Source organism: Melitaea cinxia, chromosome 12 (assembly GCF_905220565.1).
Source record: "Melitaea cinxia chromosome 12, ilMelCinx1.1, whole genome shotgun sequence".
In the NCBI taxonomy this organism is placed as follows: Eukaryota; Metazoa; Arthropoda; class Insecta; order Lepidoptera; family Nymphalidae; genus Melitaea; species Melitaea cinxia.
In genome coordinates this window covers 2,277,617-2,299,216 of record NC_059405.1, presented here as the reverse complement: position 1 = coordinate 2,299,216, position 21,600 = coordinate 2,277,617, and the positions used below count along the sequence as shown (strand labels likewise).

At 33.5% G+C, this 21,600-nt stretch overlaps 3 protein-coding genes across 3 annotated transcripts in view; 1 reads left to right on the top strand and 2 right to left on the bottom strand.

The window, feature by feature from the left end:
* Positions 1 to 5,571: 5,571 nt before the first annotated feature.
* LOC123658468 (protein ALP1-like) lies at positions 5,572 to 8,393 on the bottom strand. Its single transcript, XM_045593884.1, has 2 exons — positions 7,916 to 8,393; positions 5,572 to 6,781 (listed from the first exon to the last, which is right to left on the bottom strand). The coding sequence occupies exons 1-2, from the start codon at positions 8,212 to 8,214 to the stop codon at positions 5,902 to 5,904; spliced, it is 1,179 nt and encodes a 392-aa protein (XP_045449840.1). The 5' UTR covers positions 8,215 to 8,393; the 3' UTR covers positions 5,572 to 5,901.
* A 787-nt stretch (positions 8,394 to 9,180) lies between these two features.
* LOC123658166 (guanine nucleotide-binding protein subunit beta-like protein 1) lies at positions 9,181 to 11,333 on the bottom strand. The gene is made up of 2 exons (XM_045593606.1): positions 11,070 to 11,333; positions 9,181 to 10,560 (listed from the first exon to the last, which is right to left on the bottom strand). Exons 1-2 carry the CDS (start codon positions 11,217 to 11,219, stop codon positions 9,742 to 9,744), a joined length of 969 nt encoding a protein of 322 aa, XP_045449562.1. The 5' UTR covers positions 11,220 to 11,333; the 3' UTR covers positions 9,181 to 9,741.
* Positions 11,334 to 11,799: 466 nt separating this feature from the next.
* LOC123658419 (exostosin-2) overlaps positions 11,800 to 21,600 on the top strand; it is a 41,861-nt gene continuing 32,060 nt past the window's right edge. The window contains exons 1-2 of the mRNA XM_045593844.1: positions 11,800 to 12,335; positions 13,743 to 14,505. Of these exons, the coding sequence (XP_045449800.1) occupies positions 11,800 to 12,335; positions 13,743 to 14,505 (1,299 nt within the window). The remainder of the gene's footprint in view (positions 12,336 to 13,742; positions 14,506 to 21,600) is intronic.

Sequence of the window (21,600 nt, the reverse complement as noted above, 5' to 3'; positions counted from 1 at the left end):
CTGGGTAAGTGCCTCGACTTAATAGAAGATTGCAGCTAAATAATGGTTTCAAGCAGTGTTGTGTTTCTGTGGTGAGTAAGGTGGACCTGAGGTCCTAGGAGTCGTCAACGCGCAAGCAATGCTTCCTGTGTTGCAGGCTACGGTAATCGCTTACCATCCACTTTACCAGGTCAGCCGTACGCTTGTTTGCTGACCTAGTTGTATTCAAATTAAAACAAGTACTCATTTCTGTAATACATTATTTTAATTTTTATGTAAGAAATAGAAAAAATTTAATATTTTATTTCTTATCTTAAAATTTAACGCAAAACAATTTTTCTGTTAGTACATAACAAAAATAGAAAGTACATAATAAAAAAGAGGGTACTTCAACAACTACAAATTTGAAATACATACAATAAAAGATAAGAATATAGATACATATTTAAATAAATGCTATTACTGTAGCAATATACCTAAATATTATAATAGATGAAATAAATAGTTTTGTTTTTAGGATTTTAACAACTTTACGGATAGCTATAATAAATATAATTTTGAGGTACTCACTATTATACTATTGTTCTATTTTTCTGCATTTTTGAGCTAACATTATTAACCGACTTCAAAAAGAGGAGGAGGTTATTCAATTCGACCGTACACATACACACACACACACACACACACATATATATATATTTACGGCCTAACTCTGGGATAACGTTTATGAACCGATTTTGATAATTCTTTTTTTGTGGAAAAGGAGATATCCCTAGTTTGGTACCATGATGAGCCAGGATGCCATGAAACCAGGATCAGATGATGGGATCCCACAGAAATCGAGGGAAAGTCTCGAAAATCCGCATAACTTCTTACTGGGTGTACCGGTTTTGATGATTTTTAATTTAATCAAAAGCCGATGTTTATCATGTGGTCACAATTAAATTTCATCGAGATCTGATTACAACTTTTCGAGTAATCTTTGATCATGCGTATTTACTTGACTTTTTTTTTGTGTACCTACGTTGTATTACTTGTCGATATAATTGAAGTCGGTTTTTTTTTCGTTTGCGAGCAAACACAATTATTAATTAATATGTTTGTCGGTGTCGATGTCATAAAATGCTATTTTATTCATATTGTAAATATTAGATTCATTCGTAAACTGAAAAAACAAAATAAATTTAAAAAAAATATTTCATAAAATTGATTTTTTATTTTTATTTTAAATTTATTGACTGTTGTTATATAACATACTTGAAATTTTTAACAAATTAATTATGTAAAAAACATTTTATACCATAGTTATTATTTTTTATTATACGTTAGAAAATGATCTGAATCTTCGTTTGCCTGCAAACACAATTATTTTTAAACTGGATTTGACAAAAAAGTGAAAATATTTCTTTAAGAGTAATGTAATAATAATAGTAAATTAAAACTTAATAAGTAATTACATGAGTTCCCCCAACAGAATATTTTTACTGCCCCTAATAAAAATTAAAGAAGTATTAATTAAAAGAAGAAAGAAATAATTAGAAAACAATATTAAATTTAAGAAATTTACGTTAAATTTTACTCAACATTATTATAATCTAAGGGTGCATCAATTAATTACGTGAGCTATTTTTCGATCTGTGTAGCCACCGCCCCCTATATTTGACTTAGTGAGATTTGCTTGGACCTGATTTGCCCCCTTACGTGAGATTGTCGCTGAATATAATAGAAATTGACGTTAAATAATAAACTGTTCAAGTATACTATTTTAGCGGGCAAAATAAACACTCAAAATATATTTTTTTAATATATTTTATATTTTTTGACGTTGACATGAGATTTTTGATTATCCAGCTTCGGTTTAAATGAGATTTGGTTAGATTTCATTAGACCCCTCCCCCACATTCTGAGCTCACGTAAATATGGATGTCCTCTAACTCTCAATGTCCCCAAACTAGGCCCTTAGATACCTAAAGCTTTTTAAGCGATACATAAGGATTTGTCGTTTACATAAACTATTGTAAAATTGACGATAATTGACAAAATAAAAATGAACTTTTAACCTTATTACATACATAGTTGAGTATTAGTTAATTTTCGTATATCTAATAAGTATGTAAAAACTATCTAATTGCCTTTGTCATACACATTTCATTTGTGTTTTGCTAGCAATCCGGACCCCGTCCAGGTGACTTTGACATAGCGACGTCCCCGGAGAACAAAATCGTAATAGAGAAAAGTAAATTGTACAGGACAAGCAATAAACAGTTTTTCTATTATATCGCATGTCCTAAACGGGCTTATATATTTTATTATACATTATTATTTTCAGCATATTTTACGTAACAAGTAGGTAACTTTAAAAATAAATTAAATATCACGTGTGTATACTTTTAAAATTATTGCCAAAAATGTTTAATACTGGTTTTTATATTTAAACTAGCTGACCCGGCAATCGTTGTCTTGCCGCTAAACGCTATTAAAAATAGGGGTTGATGGTAGAAGGGTGAAAATTTAGGGTTGTATGTATTTTTTAATGTTGTATCATAAAAAAATAGAAATTAAAAAATTTGTCTAAAAAATAAAAAAATAAAAATTAGGGGTGGACTACCCCTAACATTTAGGGGGATGAAAAATAGATGTTGGCCAATTCTCATAGATACCGGATAAGCACAAAAAATTTTATCAAAATCGGTCAAGCCGTTTCGGAGGAGTATGGCAACGAAAACTGTGACACGAGAATTTTATATATTAGATGTATACTAAGTAACGGCACATAACCCATTTTGTTTCCGTGAAGTTGTAATGTAATGAATCTATTTGCATTCATTACGATACTAAAAAAAAACATTATCACACGAATACATCACTTAAAACTCGTAAATCATATTTACTTGAAATCGTATCGAAAATTTAGCTAATAATAAATCGGTAATGTACGTTTCCGGCTTACCGAACGCTTAGCGGTAATGTATGTTACGGAAAATCATCATTGGCCTTAGTCCGTCTATTGCAGACGATTTAGACAGTGTCAGACAGACACTGTGTCGCCTAGGTCAATCTTCAGGATAACGCAGAGTTGCCTAAGCTCTACGCCACACTCTCGACCTCACTGGCTAGGCCTACAGGAAGGACGAGTAGATACGTGTGGAGCCAGTTGATGATTTTGAGCCAGGTTTATCCTTCGGTCGCCTTTTACGACCCCCACGAGAAGAAAGGGGGTGGTGCTATTCTAATCGGCTGACACCACACGGTATACGGAAAATAGTTATCCATTTTTTTTACACGAATAAAATGATATAACGGTTTACCAGCTTATTGTGACAGATATTTTTTCCATATTATATTACTACGATATTATTATTATTAATTGTGATACGATTTCCGGAGGATAAGAATATAAATTGTTATAACTTCAAGGATTTTTAGGGAAAAAATAAAAAAATAATCATAAGATAGATTACGACATATAGACACCGAAAGTACAAAGACAATAAAACAGTGGTAATAGCACTTTATGATTTTGTTCCTCGGGCGCGTCGACAGGTTTTCGTGTAGGTATAATTAAAATATTTCCGCTATATTTTAATGTTTCATAAACATAAATGTAATGTATTTCATAGTTGAGTACTATGCACGCATGAATCTTTGCATTTTCTATTCACATTTCATTCGACCGGACCCCTATGGTTGTATTGCTACTTCCGTGATTCCTCATTTTCAGTATTTTAATAACAATAAACATCTTGAGGATCCGCGCAAAAGCAGAACCGATGAAAAAATTATGCGTCCGAGCAATCTCGCTCTTGGGGGCCGCCTTCCTGATCACAGTATCCCCGACGCTGCTACGATGTCTTAATCTCAGCTACTTCTCGTAGAAATGTACAGAGAATTATAACTTTGTAAGTGCGATTTACAAACTGTTTGAAATAAAAAAACGCCATCTAGACTACCTTGATAACAAATGAACTGTAAATGTCATATCCGTCTAGTTCATGTTGTTCCTAGTGAGAACGAGTATCTTCTTCGAACAAACTGTTGAAGTACCGTCTAATTTATTTTGTTTTATCGTCGTGTATATTGTTATGTACAATTTACTAACGGAATCTCCATTGCGGGTGTCACACCAAAGTGGATAACTAATTTTAAAACTCCAGAAATAGTCCTGCTGTAATGTGAGATCCTCTCGGAAATTGTACAAGGACAGCATCAAATTATTGGTTTTTATCTATGTCGCATAAACCTTTTTTTGATGTTTAAAAATTTTCACAGTAAAGTTATATGAACTTAAAAATGAAGGAATTTAACGTAATACGGTACTGAACTTTCGAACTAATCAAATCCTCTTTTACGCGATTCCACTTTTACGACATTTTAAATTAGATGTGGTAAAACCTCTTTTGTAATAAGTACTTTAACAGATTTTAAACTATTTTTATATGGTAATAAATAAAATTGTACCTATTATGTAGCACGTATACTCGTATCATTATTTATTTATTATACTTAGTAAAAAGAGTTGATTTATTGTAAAATTAATTTTTGTGAAAAATTTAAAAAAAAAAACATACTATACCTATTTATTTCAATGATCTTCGTTACATTACATAAATGTTGACATCAGATTAAGTAATATATGTATGTAATTTTATAGTATTTGTAGAAATATTAACATATAAAAATATTTTTAATTTGGGTTAATGTCGTGACGAAACAGTGGTTAATGTATTGTTGACATCAGAATATAGAAATATATCTTTTCAAGAGACGGCACCTGAGAAAATAAATTCACGTTATCATAGGTACATGATTCATTTTCTGACTCAAGTAGGTACTGACTATTTGTTGATCTGTGCATGTATAGACCAGTGCTTATAGCTTTTGAAAGCAAAAAAAATATAAATAGGATAAAACTGATTGTAAAAGAAAGAAAATACAACGATAATGAAAGGAAAAATAAATTACGGGCGATCTGAGGTCGGGAAGTTCCTCATCATTCGGTTCATCCGACAATAATATTTTTCACTTTTTACCATTTTCAAAGGCTAAAAGCACTGGTCTAGTAGTTTCAATCAAATAATAAATTGAATAATTAATTATTTTAAGATATTATTTACAAATATGTGGAATTTAAAATAAGTAATTGAAAAATAATTAAATAATAAATGATAAATACACACACGGTCGTCTATTCCTAAGAGCCAGTCCACACGGCGCGTTGCGTCGACGCAGCGCTACCACTGCGTTGTTTTACATACAAATAACCAAGGTGTTCACACGGCGCGCTGCGTCGTCGCAACGCACACATGACGGACAGCAGCCCCCGAGACGAAGCGGGAGGGGGTGTACTCGTGCGACGTCGGAGCGCTTGTGCGTTGACAGAGAGGATACACGGAAGCTCATTTCGTTTTACGTTTACGTTTTTGTATTTAGTTTTATTTGCAGGGTAATTAGTTTTATTTGCAGGGTAAAATGAATACCATTGAAGAAATTGACATAGATTACTTGATTACATTGATACAGGAAAGGGAAATTATATGGGACAAGTCAAACGTAGATTTTAAAAATAAAAATTTAAAAACAAAAGCCTGGGAAGACATATCAAAAGTTTTATTTCCTGATTACGAGAATTTCACAGCTGAACGAAAAAATAAAGTTGGTGAGTTCACAGTACAGATATTTATGTTTTTTTTATTTAAGAGGGCTTTCAAGATTTTCTTGCACCGCCAATTCCGCGATCAGTACAAAATTAATATCTCGACACTCTAAAATTTTAAAACTTAGGGAATTTAGATTAGCGTGAGTACTATTTTATTACTTAGCTCAAAACTAACCTAGACTACGCTGAGTAGGTATAAAATATTATTTTTTTACTGATCGCGGAATTGGCGGTGCAAGAAAATCTTGAAAACCCTCATAATACAATTATACCTTATTTAGCTGCCAAGGCAGAGTTCCTCTAGTCATAAAATAGGTCGCATATTGCTGTCTTATGACATTCGGTGCTGTCTGTTCTTCATGTACGGGTTGTATTGGGAGAAATTCATCAACACTTATAGCAAATTTATCTCTTTGTCTAAAACCATCTCGATCAGCGACAAAATTGTGTAATACACAACATGCTTTTATAATGTCAGTAGCGAAGTCATAGGACACGTCTATCGGTCTGTGAAAAATGCGCCATTTGTTAGCCATAATCCCAAAAGCGCATTCGACATATCTTCTGGCTCTGCTTAGACGGTAATTGAAAACCTTTTGTTGTAAGTCGAGATTTTGACCGCCATATGGACGCATAATATGTTTGCTCAGTCCAAAAGCTTCGTCACCCACAAATACATACGGGGTTGGTATATTGCTACCAGAGAGTGGCTGGGGTTGAGGTAGTGGTAAGTTGTTGTTAATCATTAGCTCGTACAGTTTAGAATTTTGTAATATGGTTGAATCGCATTCTTTTCCGTATGCACCGATGTCGACAAATACGAATTTGTAATTTGAATCCACAATAGCTAGCAACACAATCGAAAAAAAGGCTTTATAATTAAAAAAAAGTGAGCCACTATTTGCAGGATTACACACGCGGATATGTTTGCCGTCGATGGCACCAACACATTGAGGAAAATTTGCCTTTACATCAAAACCCCTCGCTATTGTTTGGAAACTTTCAGTTGTCAGTTCAGGGATGTTGTCTCGAAGAAGATTGGTCCATATAGCACGACAAACTCTTTGTATTATATATGCAATAGTAGATTTTCCCCGTTTGAATTTGAAATGTAAATCAGTTATTGAATTTCCACTTCCTAGGTATCTGAAAAGAAAATAATTATTATAATATGCATTTATGAGATAGATAGATACCCGAAAAAAAATACTGACATATTCAGACATCGATAGCAAATAACTTTCTCTATGTAACCAATTAATTCTGGAATCGCGAAAAAAATAGCAGCTGTTGCATACATTTTGATTCAGTAGGTATTGCTTTTTGTATGTAACAGCTGTTATATTTTCACGATTCCAGAGTCGGTCACATAGTGTTTGTTAACGATATCTGAATATGTCATTAAATTTTATCGAGAAATTCACTATGTATAAATTATTAAATCATGTTTACTATTGGTTTTGCAGGTAATGATTTAATAAAAAAATGGAGAAGTGTAAAAGATAATTACTTCAGATATTCAAAAAAATTAAAAGAAGCATCAAAATCGGGCTCGGGCGCTACGAAACTGAAGAAGTATCATTTATACAATCAACTCCTTTTTTTGAGAAAAGTGGAACAAAATGCCACCGAATCTAGCTTAGACTCGCCTAGAGAAATCAACAATGAATCTACGTCTACAAATGATGACATTACCACAGACAACACTCTGCGCTATGTTCCAGTCGCGCGCAAAAGGGCAATGCAAATGGATGAGTTTGAAAGAGAAGGACTAAAACTTCTCAAGGAGCCGGAAAATCGCCATATGTCCTTTTTCAGAGCTATATTGCCATCTATTCAAGAATTTTCCGACCGAGAAACTCTCCGTTTCCAAAGTAAAGTTATACAAATTATAGATGAAATGCGGTATGGACAAACATCATCATATGTGAGTGGCCCATCAACGTCTCACCAACCACCATATGGGTATCAAACAGCAAATTTTCAAAGTACATACATTTCTGATTTTAATAATTCAATTACATCTCCAGAAACATCTCAAGCAAGTGAAGAAACTGAATACGATTTTTCTAATTTGTAATTACTGGATGATATCTCTCTTAAATAATGTCTAAATTTAAAATTATGACAATTGCTGATTATTTGTGAGTTGATTACTCTCTTAAATAATGTCTAAATTTAAAATTATGACAATTGCTGATTATTTGTGAGTTGATTACTAATTAAACAAACCAAAAAAACTGTTATATTTTTATTACTTAAATATATTTATATAGTTACCTTAAAGTGATTCCCAGCATTTCTACTGGTTCCACTGGATTCCTCATATTAGTATAGTTTTTTCGTATGTGTGGTTCTAAGGACTTCAATAAACATTCGAAGCTGGATACACTCATTCTAAAAAAATTATAAAACTTCTTTTCGTCTAATAGCAACTCCCGATATTCTAAAAAAAAAAACTGTCCATCACGATTTCTTAATGAAATGAAAGGACTGATCCAGTACCGTCTTGTGATCTTGCGTCGATTTCGGCGGTGACGTAGTAATAGGAGCAATGCTAGACGTCTTTTCCGATCCATGATTTGCTATAGACTGACTGCGAATTTTTTTCAAAATACTTGCCGCAACTGTGCGTCGCCGCTGCGCCGACGGAACGTTGACTGCGTCATAGTAACGCTGCAGCGCCCGTGTGGCCGGCTATGCGTCAAAATATTTGCGTTGCGACGACGCAACGCAACGCAACGCGCCGTGTGGACACGCTCTAAGGTGCAACTCAACGCTTGTGTATTAGGTAACATCAACTGATATACTTTTTTTATGTACGTTTTTCCCTTAAAATAATGCGGATGAAACCGCGATGCATATCTAGAGTACGTAATTATAAAGTACTAGCATCCGCCTGGCTTCGCACGGGTATACGGGTTAACAAACATTTAAAAAAAAAACTATTTTTTTTGAAAATAGAATATAGCTTATGTTACCCGCGAATAGTGTAGCTTCCTAACAGTGAAAGAATTTTTCAAATCGGTTCAGTAGTTTCAGAGCCTATTCAATGCAAACAAACACATTGTGTGTTCAATTCTTTCCTCTTTATAATATTAGTTTAGATCACGTTACTTACTAAATACGCACCTCGCGGCATGTCGGGATAAGAAGTAACTGCTGTGTTATTCTACCTACCAAGTTTCATTACAATACGTCCAGTAGTTTTTGCATGAAAGATTCAACCATCCTCACAAACTTTCGAATTTATAATCTCAGTAGAATTTACTCTTATAGAGCAGAAGTATTTTGGCTACATTAATGTTAGAGCTTGGTTTTTTGAAGTATAACTTATTTACTTGACTTGGGGAGTAAGCTGGTTACTGCGTGACGACAGCGTTACGAAAAGTTTGATCGGGCGACGCGAACGGAAGTTGAGAAGGAGATATGTTTGTGAAGATAGAAAGATAAAGAGAGTTACGTTTTGTAATTTTTACTTCAGTTTTACTTTACACGGTCTAAAGCATACATTTTTTTTAAGTGTGTAAAATGAAACAATTACAAAAAATTCACAGGTTTTTAATGTCTTTAAAAACATTGCTATAAATTGTTTACAGAATAGTCGCTATATCATTTAACGAATTCTCTTAATGTCTAATAGCTTGACCACATTCCATAATTATGTTACTGTGTTTGTATAACAGATCCAATTTGTTTGCTAGTTGCAGCATTCTTGTTTCAACAAATTAATTAATAAATTTTATATTTAATAAAATATTTAACAATTTAAGTAAAGGCAATCTTGGCATAACTCAATTTGAAATTATTAATAGAAAATTATTATTCGTGTGACAAATGAATTGGAAAGATATCTGTTTTCCAGCAAATGTTGTTTTAAGGCTGTTTTCAATATAAAAAATAAATAAATGCAAAAATTAAATTTTGTCAACTAATTTCTAAATATTATTCTTTAAATGCCCTTTTTGATTACTTCATATTCTTTCTTCCTTAGAAATTTTTCATACATTTTTTTTACAAGAATTTTTTAAAATATATTTTATTTGTCTATGAGGTTAAATGTAAATTTTAATGTCATGCCTTTCAGGACTTGAAGCTATAAAATATTACTTTTTATTGTTGTATAAGTCCCAGAGCGTTATAGCCCCATCGAGGCCCCCGGCCGCCATGATGTGTGCATTCCAGTATGAAACTTTTTCAGTCGAATACACAACATCTTGGACAGCTTGCCTATGCTCAGTAAGTACTACCAATTGCCTCAATGAAAACCAGGAGAATATACGGATGTGACCGTCCCAGCCACCAGATGCAAATACTCTGCCGTCATTTCTAGTACAAACTCTATTTATTCCCGGATTTTTAATACTTATATCCATTTTATGGGTCAAGCTTAAGTCTTTTCTTCCTATGCTAAATACTTGTATCATGTCAGAGGCGTTGCCGATCATACCTCTCTGTTGCTCGAGGTGGAAATCCACTGACATGGGACATTCTTTAGTTTGTAATTTGCCGATGCACTGACTAGTGTTGAGATCCCACAGCAAGAGCCATCCACCCTCATAGCCGGCCAATAAAAGGGGCCGGTCATTTGGAAATTCAATAAATTTCACACACATCGGATCACCAAGTTTAGGAGAATCACTTTCTGGTGCTAAACAATTAATTTTTTCACCAGAAAAATTATAAATGTGTATCTTGGATTCCTTATCAGGTACAAAGAGTGTTTCGAGTTTTGTGTTGGCGTCAAAACGACAAAATCCGGGATAATCAATATCTATGGTGTGTTGTTCTTTATACCCACTGTTTGTGAGATCGAAAATTTTGTATATCCCACCTTTTTCTTGGGTGATTAGTTTGCTGTTTGTGTGAATTAGATGGAGAATGGGAGCTTGACCAACTTTGATTTTTTGCTGGACCCGGTTCGTCTAAAACAATGATTAGATCAATTATGTACAGGTCAAATTATATCAATTACATATGAAAATATGTGTACACTATATATGTCATATATTTCACTGAATCTAATTGTTCTTCTTTATATTAAGAAAGTTGAAATTAATAGTACACATGCATGTAATACAAAATTTTCTTTTTCATATGTAGTCTGTATATGTGTATCTAACTAAGAGACATAGAAACTTGACTAAACGGTTTTTATCTAAATTATTGAGTTTTCACATTTATACAAATATTACACTTCAATCTCATATAACAAGAATTTTTTTCTATCACAAAATACTGTACTATACTTTGTTATTTACAATGATAACAAATTAGCATACAAGCCAACTGTGGTCTACAATTTTCTAGGTCACAAAATGAGGGTAGTAAACAAAGAAAGACGCAATAAATTGAAGCCGTATACGTTGCTTAAAAACATCGACGGAGTACAGAGTTAAGATGGAATTATTATACTAAGAATATCTGATCTCACCTGAAGGTTGTATGCATAAACATATCCATTTTTCGAGCCGGCTAGTAACCTCTCGAGCCCGCCCGGTAAGAAGCTGAATGCCAAACAGTATACTGGCGAGTTGTCGACGTTTCTTATTGTATATACCGGGTCAGGTGGTAGCAAAGCCATTTCTGGTCAAGCTCGAACCAAAATATGTAATCGGAATAGAAAAATAAAATATTAATCAAATTAATCAAGCCATCAGAAACTGAACCACAACTACGCACAACACAAAACTGACACAAAAACAAGAAAGTTTACATATTTACGTCACTTACATACGGCTGCGTTCACGATTCACTCTTAGTGGATTTAAATACTATCATGATACAATAAATAAAAAAATATGATTTGAATCAAATTTGATTTAAGCTGACGTTGCTAACTTTGCATATTATTGCTTAAAATTATACTTCATAATTTTCATTTAGGTACAGTTTTATAATGTTGTGTATTTGACTATTTATGTCATTAATTACAGTTCTGTCATCTGTGCCCGTCAACCTTACATTAGTCAAATTTGTCAGACGACCGTCACCGTCACCCGCAGCGACAGTCGACACTCGACAGTTCTCAAAATTATTGTGAAGCTTCAGCTTTGTACAGTGTTTTACAAATTTATGAAGTTTTGAATGAGAAATAATCAAAGTACCTAATAATGGGTGCCATATATAAATTAAGATTGATTATTTAATCGTCGAAATCACAAATGGCTGCGGAGGGTTTTCTAAAAACGAGCAAGTATTCGAAGTATACATCGTATAGAAATATCCTGTATCATAGGTTCTTCGTCGGGCTGCTATTGTTTATTGTAGTGTCTCTAGTGTTGATAGTCGTGTGTAACGTATTCACGGGGAGTACGCCTCGGGGTGATTTACGCGAAGCAGTTAATTTAGACGCGTTGAGTTTACCAGTACGAACGCTCATAAGTGAATCTCATGCATCGTCTCCGCGCGTTGCAAACTGCACTTACTGGAGCTGTTTCAACGTTTACAAATGTGGGAGAGGAGGTCACGATAAGATAACGATATACATCTATCCACTGACAGACTATAGGGCGGAGGATGGAATGGCTATATCTAAGTTTTCTAAGGAATTTTACGAGATTTTGCACACAATAAAGAATAGTAAATATTATACATCTAACCCAAATGACGCTTGTTTATTAGTGCCTAGTATTGATATGTTGAATCAGAATAGTTTTTCAAGCAAACATGTCTCTCAAGCTTTACAATCTCTGGAACAGTAAGTATAATGTGTTTAATTAAAATTAATTTCTAATTTTTACATATAACGTGTAAATAGTTGCAAGGATGGTTTACACTCATCAAGGGACTCCCCTAGATAATGCACTTTCTTATAATTATTTTTTAAAATAAACTTCTGAAATCATTACTTCGTTAATAGACCTAGATTCGAATAAAAAGTTGTTTGTTTTATAAAATTTATAATTGAAAGATATAAAACCTTAAAGAGATACCAGGCTTTCAAAATTTCCTTAAAAATATTAAGAATATAAATATGATTTTAGGTGTAGGTACATAATGCCAAGTAAACATACTTAAAGCTATGCAAAGTTCATACTACAAATTGGGAATAATTCTCTAAATCCACGTTAATCAAGTTCAAATTATATAAATTTCATCTATTGGATATTTATATACATAACATAACTAAACAAGCATACGGTTCGCCTGATATTAAGCAATTACCGTAGCTTATAAGATGTGGTAATACCAAAAGTATAGCAAGCGTGTTGCCGACCCTACTCCCAATCCTCCCAGGTGCTCTGATCACCTTACTCGCAACATGAACACAACACTGCTTGAAAGCAGTGTTATTTAGCTGTGATTTTCTGTAAGGTCGAGTATTTCTCCAGTCGGGCTGCTCCAGATTTTGAGTAGGATATATCCTGTTGTTCCCTACATCAGTATTCCTCATGATTCTGAACATAATTATTCTCTGATGTATAAAATGTTGAACAGTTATAAACAAACACATTCTTAAACTTTACAATGTAATTAGCATATATATTGAATCAAAACAATGCAATTAAAACTTGCATTCAAACAATAACATGATATTACTTTTAATGTTAACTTTGTACTTTTTACTGTGTACTCATTGTTTTATTGTGATCACTCTCTACTCGCAAATTGTTGTTATTTATATAATATACTTGCATACTTGACAAACGTCCTGTTTTGCAAACTCTCAAACGTGCTAAGCTTATATAATTGTTATGTTTTATGAAATCCGACAACGTTCTGTGCAATTTTCTTAATTTTTATTTGTAAGAAACGTTTCGTGATTCATTTTTATTTATATGTATTTATAATTTATTATAATTCTGAACTTATTCTAAGTTATAGCTAGCTAGATATTATTTATAATATCAGTTATCAAAATTATATTATTGTTAATTAATGTAAATTATAATTCAATTAAATCATATTATCATTATCATAATTTTAAAAATCATATAGATTCATGTTAAAACATGTAATTATGCTTCTAAAATGTATAAAGAAAAAGATATAATTTTTTTTTTTTTTTTTTATAGAAATTATAGATTTGTTGCTATTTCTTGAATAGTTTTTGATAGTAAATTTTGTGTAATTTTCAAATGAATTGATTCAAACTTTCTTTCAGCTGGAATGACGGAGAAAATCATCTCATATTCAACATGGTGGCTGGTGTTGCACCAAATTACAACACCGTCATTGATCTCAACGTCAGCAAAGCAATTATAGCAGGAGCTGGCTTCGACACTTGGACGTTTAGACATGGCTTTGACGTATCTTTGCCACTTTACAGTCCGATAGCACAAAGAATTGACGACTCACAACCAAAACAAAAGAATTATATGATTATATCGACTCAGTGGAACATACCCGAAGATTACTTAGCCGAGTTACAAGGTATAGCGTCATCGTCTAATGATTTATTGTTACTGGATAGATGTAAGACTGAAAGTGGTGTAACGGATTATACAAAAAGGTGTGAATATATAACGGGAAAGGTTTTTGATTATCCGGATATTTTGAAGGAGGGTATGTTTTGTTTGGTTGTACGGAGTGCGAGATTAGCACAGCCAGTGCTTATGGATATCTTAGCATCTCAGTGTATCCCAATAATTATCGCTGATACGATAGTGATGCCATTTAACTCTCACGTTGATTGGAATAAAATTGGTTTATTTTTACCAGAGGAAAATATAAAGAATTTGCTGAAAATTGTACACTCAGTGAGTAAGGAAAGACGTGGGGAACTGTACTGGCAGTTGAGATGGATATACGAAAGACATTTCTCTAGTATAGAGAAAATTACATTGACTACGTTGGAAATTTTGAATGAGAAAGTGTTTCCTCTGGCCGCTAGGATGTATGAAGATTGGAATATGCCAGAACATTTGGTAAGTGATAAAGATTATCATGACTGTAAATATAATACTTATACTTCATATTGCTTTAAACTTTATTTATATTCTTACTTATCTTAACAATTAATAAACTATAGACACTGCAATGTCACATGATAATGTTAATACAGCAACAATATCATTAGACAAATTTAAACATTAAAAATAAAAACTACTTTTTTCTCTATAACTCTAAAAAGCTTAAACCGAATTAGTTCCCGTCTTAAAAAAAATATATTATAAATGCGAGATTCTTTTTGGTGACGTGTTTATTTTTCATGCACAAACTACTAAAACCTATTGCTATAAAAATTGCTACGTATAGTACGTACCATGTAATAGTTAGCTGGTGATCCAATATAACACATAGAATTTTCTTTATTCCGACATCAACACAGGATACACCATATTATAAAGAGGTAAAGTTTATAACTTTGTTTGTATGTAGGGGGTAATCTTCGCAAATACTGATCCGATCATGAAAATTCTTTCACTAACAGAAAGCTACACTATTCAGGAGTGACATAGGCTATATTTTATTGTAATTGAACAAAAAATTCAGTAAATAAGAAAAAGATTAAAATATAATATCAAAATGGTAAATAAACTAGCGGCATTTATCGCTATTAGAAAACAATTTATTAGTCTTTCGACGTTATTAATTTAGTCTTCATTTAGTCTATCGACGACGTTTTCTCAATTTTTGATAGATGGCGTTAGAGCAACATATTATTTATTTAAGTGCTATAAAATTTGTTCTTTAAAGTATGTTACTTGGTTAATATAATAATAATTAACGCCCAACGAAGTGGGCAAGGGTCGGCTAGTAATATATAAGGAAGAAAGGTGACTTGGCAAATAAAAAAACGAGTGTGCTTTAGACCACACGACTGAAGTAAAAAATCTTTAGTTACCCCTACAGTAATATAAAAAACGTAACTCCCTCTTTCTATCTTCACTAACTTATATCTCCCTCTCAACTTTCGTTCGCCTCGCTCAATCACACTTTTCGTAACGTGCGTAAAGACGTTTTACTTTAAAAATAGTAAATCGTTAAATTAATTTTTGAAATAATTATGAGGTTCTTGCATTTGACTTTTAGAACCCTGATAATGGAACGTAAATCATTTATTATACTTTGTTTCAATCGCCGAGTCGAAGGCACTCGAAAAGTTTCTTGGCGCGGTAATGAACTAAATAATAAATTAGAGAGTAGAAACAATCCACTACTTAACTTTTATTTTTATCATACGCCTGTAACTAACTTTAACTAGCCCTTTTAGCTCTAGGTTTGTGGGTTCGATTTCCGCCTCGAATCTTGGTGTAGTAATATAAAAAAAATGTAGCCATACATGTCATCCGTTAACAATAAGCCTATAACACAGGCATTAAGTTTCCTGTCTTTGACATAGACAATTAATGTAACTGGGGTAGAGCACAACAGGAAATTTCCTGCTCAAAATAAGGAGCTGCCCGACTGGGGTCCGCGATCGAACCTCTACCTTACAGAAGATCACAGCTAAATAATACTGTTGTCAAGCAGTATTGTGTTCTTGTTGGTGAGGAAGGTGACCACAGCTCCTGGGGTAATTGGGGATAGGGCTTGTGATGCTTCTAGTGTTGCAGACGTAATCGCTTACCATCAAGTGCTTGTTTGCCGACCAAGTTGTATAAAAAAAATTATATGTATTTAGACAGTGTTTTTTTTTTCTGATTTACCAAACGAAAATTCTACATTGCCATAACGAAATAAAAAAATAATAATATACTGTGTGCCATACATTTTTCAACGAAAGAATAAAGATAAAAATCAAATACGAGTACTGAAAACGTCGCACCATTGAGTAAAGGTGTTTTGAATATTATAATGAATATTAATCTCAATTAAATTCTAATCTACACAGCGAGAATTAAAAGGCTATTTATTATAGAGTCTCTAATTAAGGCTTTTCAGAGAAATATATTATTAATTTCCATTATATTGTTTACTTCAATGTTGTGTATATATACCACTGGGAGACAAAACTTTTTATTCTGTAAGTACAAAGGATTCTACCGCAGATTAGAGAAATTCTTATCCCAGATATTCTCGACAAACATGCGTGTATCCTTAGCTTATCTTAAAAAAAAAAAAAAAAAAATAAAAAAATAAAATAAAATTAGGCCAAAAGGTTTTGCTCTAAATTTGAAAATTATAGAAGATAAGAGTAACTAAAAGAGCGATTTGGTTTTCAATAAGAGGTTTAATTTTCCCAAAAATACTTTTTACTATCCTTCCTGCTGCGGCGTCGTCCACGTGTACGATTCTGGCTGTTCCGTTTTCTCGGTCCAGTAGTTAGGTTATCCATAGTATTAGCAAAGATGAGACTAATACGAAGTCAAACCGATATTTAACTAGTTTAGTACTCTTAGTCGGCAATTTTTTGTATTACAAGTCAAATGACGTACTATGTACAAAAGTTTAATTTTCGCCAGTAATAGCCAATTGACTATCTATAAATATATAGATAGTCAATATAGTTGAGACGGCCGGGTTTTCAATACATTAACTCAGTTGTTATTATAAACAAAACCGTTGTTCTGTCTTGCAGAATGTCTAACGTGTGAATATATAAATAGTCGTTAAATTCTCTGGAACTTTTTTAATTTTCTGCGCAGTTTTGTTAATTTTTCGTTCCGTAAGAAACTTTTAAGAAATATTAGAAAACTTAAAAAATAGATGAATAAAATTGCGAAAGTCGTTCTAAGGTTATTACGTGATCAAAAGAAACGGTGACTCATTTTTATGTACGTAGACCAACCGGATGCTAATCCTAAAATAAAACGCTAAATCTCGGCCTTATAAGATAAGCCCATTAAGGAGCGAAAGGCATTGTACTTAGATAAACGTGTCAGCCCTCATTCGTCCGTAAAACTAAAAATAACGACTCGACGAGGACTCCAGCGTCTGCGCTGTAAGGAGAGACATTAAAAATTTATTACGCGCACTGCTGTCAAGTTAAACATCGTTAAGTGCGCGTGATTGTGTAGGGTGGAATTATATGACGCGTCATTGGTGTTGACAACACGAATGAGGTTCTGGTGTAGTATTTGCTTTAAATGCGAGCTCTTCGATTTCCGATTCCGACAGATAAAAATGTATACAATGGTTTGTTTTACTTTCTCCTGGTAGATATTTTTACTTACTTATGCAAATATTTAGTCTTGGATCGGGTGTGTGTGCTTGTGTATCGCCTTGTTATGCCTGGGAGAACACACAGGAGGGTGCTTGGTTCTAGTTGATTTTATAGATAGTTGACAGCCATCGTAACTCCAAAAGCATAACAAGAACATCTCTAAGATATTTGGATACCCTGTTCAACGCAGGAACACAATACTGCTTTCAAACAGTTATGTTCATTTGTGTTCCTCTACAGGGTTGGGGTACTTCCGGCCTGCTCCAGATTTCGAGCAAGACATTTCCTGCAATGGCCTAACTTATTAGATCATACACTTCCGATCATTATACGTTGAATACTATTTAATTAAAACTCGCGGTTCGCTACCGTATCGATTGCTCTTGCTCTTTTACCGGAAATTCTTAATTGAACTGCTTTTTTTTATTCAAACTTTTCTTGTTAAAGTTTCAACAATACGCTCCTCGAAATGGCCATGTTTTTCTATTCATCTATCGAGTGAAAAAGTCTATAGAACGTCGGAGATATAGCAAACATAATAGATGACCTCGGAGTCAATTCATTACAGGGCAAATCTTTAACTCTGGTTTTCTGCTATGCAAATTCGATGAAAAAAATTGGCTTATAATTGGCGGCTTAGTTTCGTTTCGTTTGCTGAATGTTATGGATTATCTAATTTAATTATGTGGATTAATATTGTTTTACGTCCTCCCTTGTGGGTGATCGTTAATATAGTAGTTAACTAGCGAATATCCGTGACATATCCAGTTATTATCCTACTTTTATTATTATTTGTACGAAACTTTATTACGATTTTACTACTATTGTTTATAAAACTCTTCGAAAAATATATTAAAATATTCGCAACACCATATATAATTATAATTTTTAGGATTACGACTGTATAAAACTCATTAAATTTCTTGTAATTTTAAATTTTTGTTTGTCTGTTTGAGTGAGCTAATCTTAGGAACCACTGATTTGATATGAAAAATTCTTGTTTGTTTAGATAGTCCATTTACCGAAGAAGGCTATAGGCTATAACGTAATATTTTAGTACGTTTTCCCTCAAATAATCGCGTGTACCGCGAAGTGGTACCGCGAGGCATAGCTTACAATAAGCCTGTATTTTATATATTTTTTCTCAGGTAAGTGAATAAAATAAAACGTATAAAAAATTTGATTACAATTGCTCAGAGTTGATACCGTAACGTACAAAGCCCTGAGTGGGTCATGGCGTACCAGCTAGCTATAACGCTAATACCTCCCAACTCGCTTCACGAGCCGCACCCAAAATGCAATATGAGAAAATTAATACCGGGAAATAATAATATTGCAAAAAATCTATCTACTCGTATATCTATATATATATAAATGAATGTTTGTCTGTATGTCCTTTATAGAATAGTAAAATATACATTTGATCATAATTATGTCATGATATTCAGCAAAGCCATACAGGTGTTTGCCGTGGTCTGGATGTTTGTGCAGTCCTTGTGGGTCTTCCCCACCGTGCCTCGGAGAGCACGTTAAGCCGTCGGTCCCGGTTGTTATCATGTACACCTGATAGCGATCGTTACTCATAGTAGGGAAATATATCTGCCAACCCGCATTGGAGCAGCGTGGTTGATTAAGCTCTGATCCTTCTCCTACATGGAGAAAGAGGCCTATGCCCAGTAGTGGCATATTACAGGCTGAAGTGTAATTCAGCAAAGTGTTGTGCATGAGCCCACAAAAGTTTCTTGGCCACAAAGATTGGTGTACAAATGCCACAAAGGTTGGCACGAATGAAAAAAAATATTAAAAATAATAAAGCGTAGCAACGCGCGCAGGGTACAGCTAGTAAATAAATCTATTCAAATAATAAAATGGTGGGAAAAAACTGTACATGGAATATTTTTTTTAAAGAATACTTGGGGTGTGATCTACAATCGTTACCGAAGTATTGCATGGATTTACTTCAAATTTGGCACGAATATTATTAAGAAGTCGGGTCAACATATAGGCTACATATTATCACGCTATCACCTACGGGGAACGAGCAGTGAACCTTTATTTCTTCAACGCATCCTGTAACAACGTGTAATCTAACGACGCATATTTGAACATTGTTGTTATTATGTTAATAACCATGTCATAAGCTAGCTTCACACAATAAATAAAGACATTCTGTATTATATTTAGTATTAGCATTGCACCGGTGCGAAGCCGGGGCGAGTCGCTAGTAAAAAATATGTATGTACAAGTTCGTTATTGTTAAAAAATAAACAAATGACGTTACGTAGATTGACGGGCTAGCTATCTCACATACGTATACGTGCAAAGTGTTGTGTATGGATGGTTGACACCCGAAACAGTTGAATGGATCTCGGGTCGCAGCTTTGAATATCACAAGGCAACTTACTATCCCAGAGTGCGGCTCCCAAACGATTCCAGACAAAAGATGTCGCGGACAAGTGGTAGTATTACATAAAAAATTAATGCATATTATTTCTGTATATTGGATGAGTTACAACCGTTCGCGTATTTACTTATTCGTTCGAGCGGTTTCTGTCATTCGTCTTGATTATTAAATTGGTTGAAATATAAACTGATGTGTGTATTCAGAGGAATAAAAATATCGTGTTTTATTCGAGCCCTCGAGGGGCTATAAGGACCTTCAAGTGTTTAGAGTTCGCGCTCTTTAGAAATACTTTCATTGTCTACATCAATTTGCACAGGAGACGGTTAATTAGTGAAATGTTAACAAACGTAAAATAAAATCCTTTAATTCCGAGTCTTACTAATTAAATATGATACTCTAATGGTCAAGAGAGTTGTAATGATGTATGTTTAAGTTCATGAAATTTTGTAGTATGTAAATGTCTATTGTGGTCTAGCTATATATGTATTTTTGTTCTATACTCCTCACGGTGATGTAGTAATAGTTGAAAGCTAACATCTCCCTTCTCTTTCTAACATTTAATTTTAGAAGAGGGTGAAGAAAGAAAGATTTATGTCTCTATCCAGCAAAGCATTTGCCTCTCTCATTCGTGATAACTAAACATTCATTATTCCCTTTAAAATTATATCGAAATACATTACCTCTTTCTGTCGCAGTCGGCTAAAAACGCATCGATTAAATCCCAATGTAAGAGATACTCAATCTCGTATCAGAGCTTTCTATCTCGCACTTATCTGATAAGCGTGTATTTACATCATTGGACTTTGAATTGAGAAGTTGTTCTTGACGAGATAATCACGTTTCGGTTATTTTCGCATTGATTATTATATTGCTTGCTTATCTGCGATTCGTGTGATTGAAAATTTTAATGCTATATCCTAAGCGCCATGCATTTTCCGTAATGTTAAGTAGTCGATTTCATTCTCGGACCCCTAACTATAACTGTATAAATAAATAATGCAGAAACAATCTCTCTTATAGAAACTGCAATTTTTTGTGGTATAAATTTAGTTTTGTGTTGAAGTCTGTAGGTTATATCATTGTGTCCTAAATTACGTTCAGATCTCGTTACCTGTTCTGGCTGATATAGTAAGAAAAGTCCATACATCCAAACTATTGCATTTACAAAAGTATTAAGTTGGGACTACAAAGAACTGTAGCTTGACAGTCAACAACGTACTCGTATTTCTTTAGGATTTTGGAGCTTTCTGATGGTTGAAAAGTTTTTGAAAATGTTTAGTCGCTTTGAAGTTTATCTTTAACTAGCTGTGCTAGCGACTTCGTCCGCGTGGAATTTAATAAAAAAGTTGTTGTGCAGTTCGCAGAGTTAATATAAATAAATTTCTGAAATAAAAGTAGCTTTAGTTACTCCTTATTACATCAGCTATCTGCCAGTGAAAGTCCCGTCATAATCGGTCCAGCCGTTTCAGAGATTAGCCGGAATGAACAAACAGACAGACAGACAAAAAT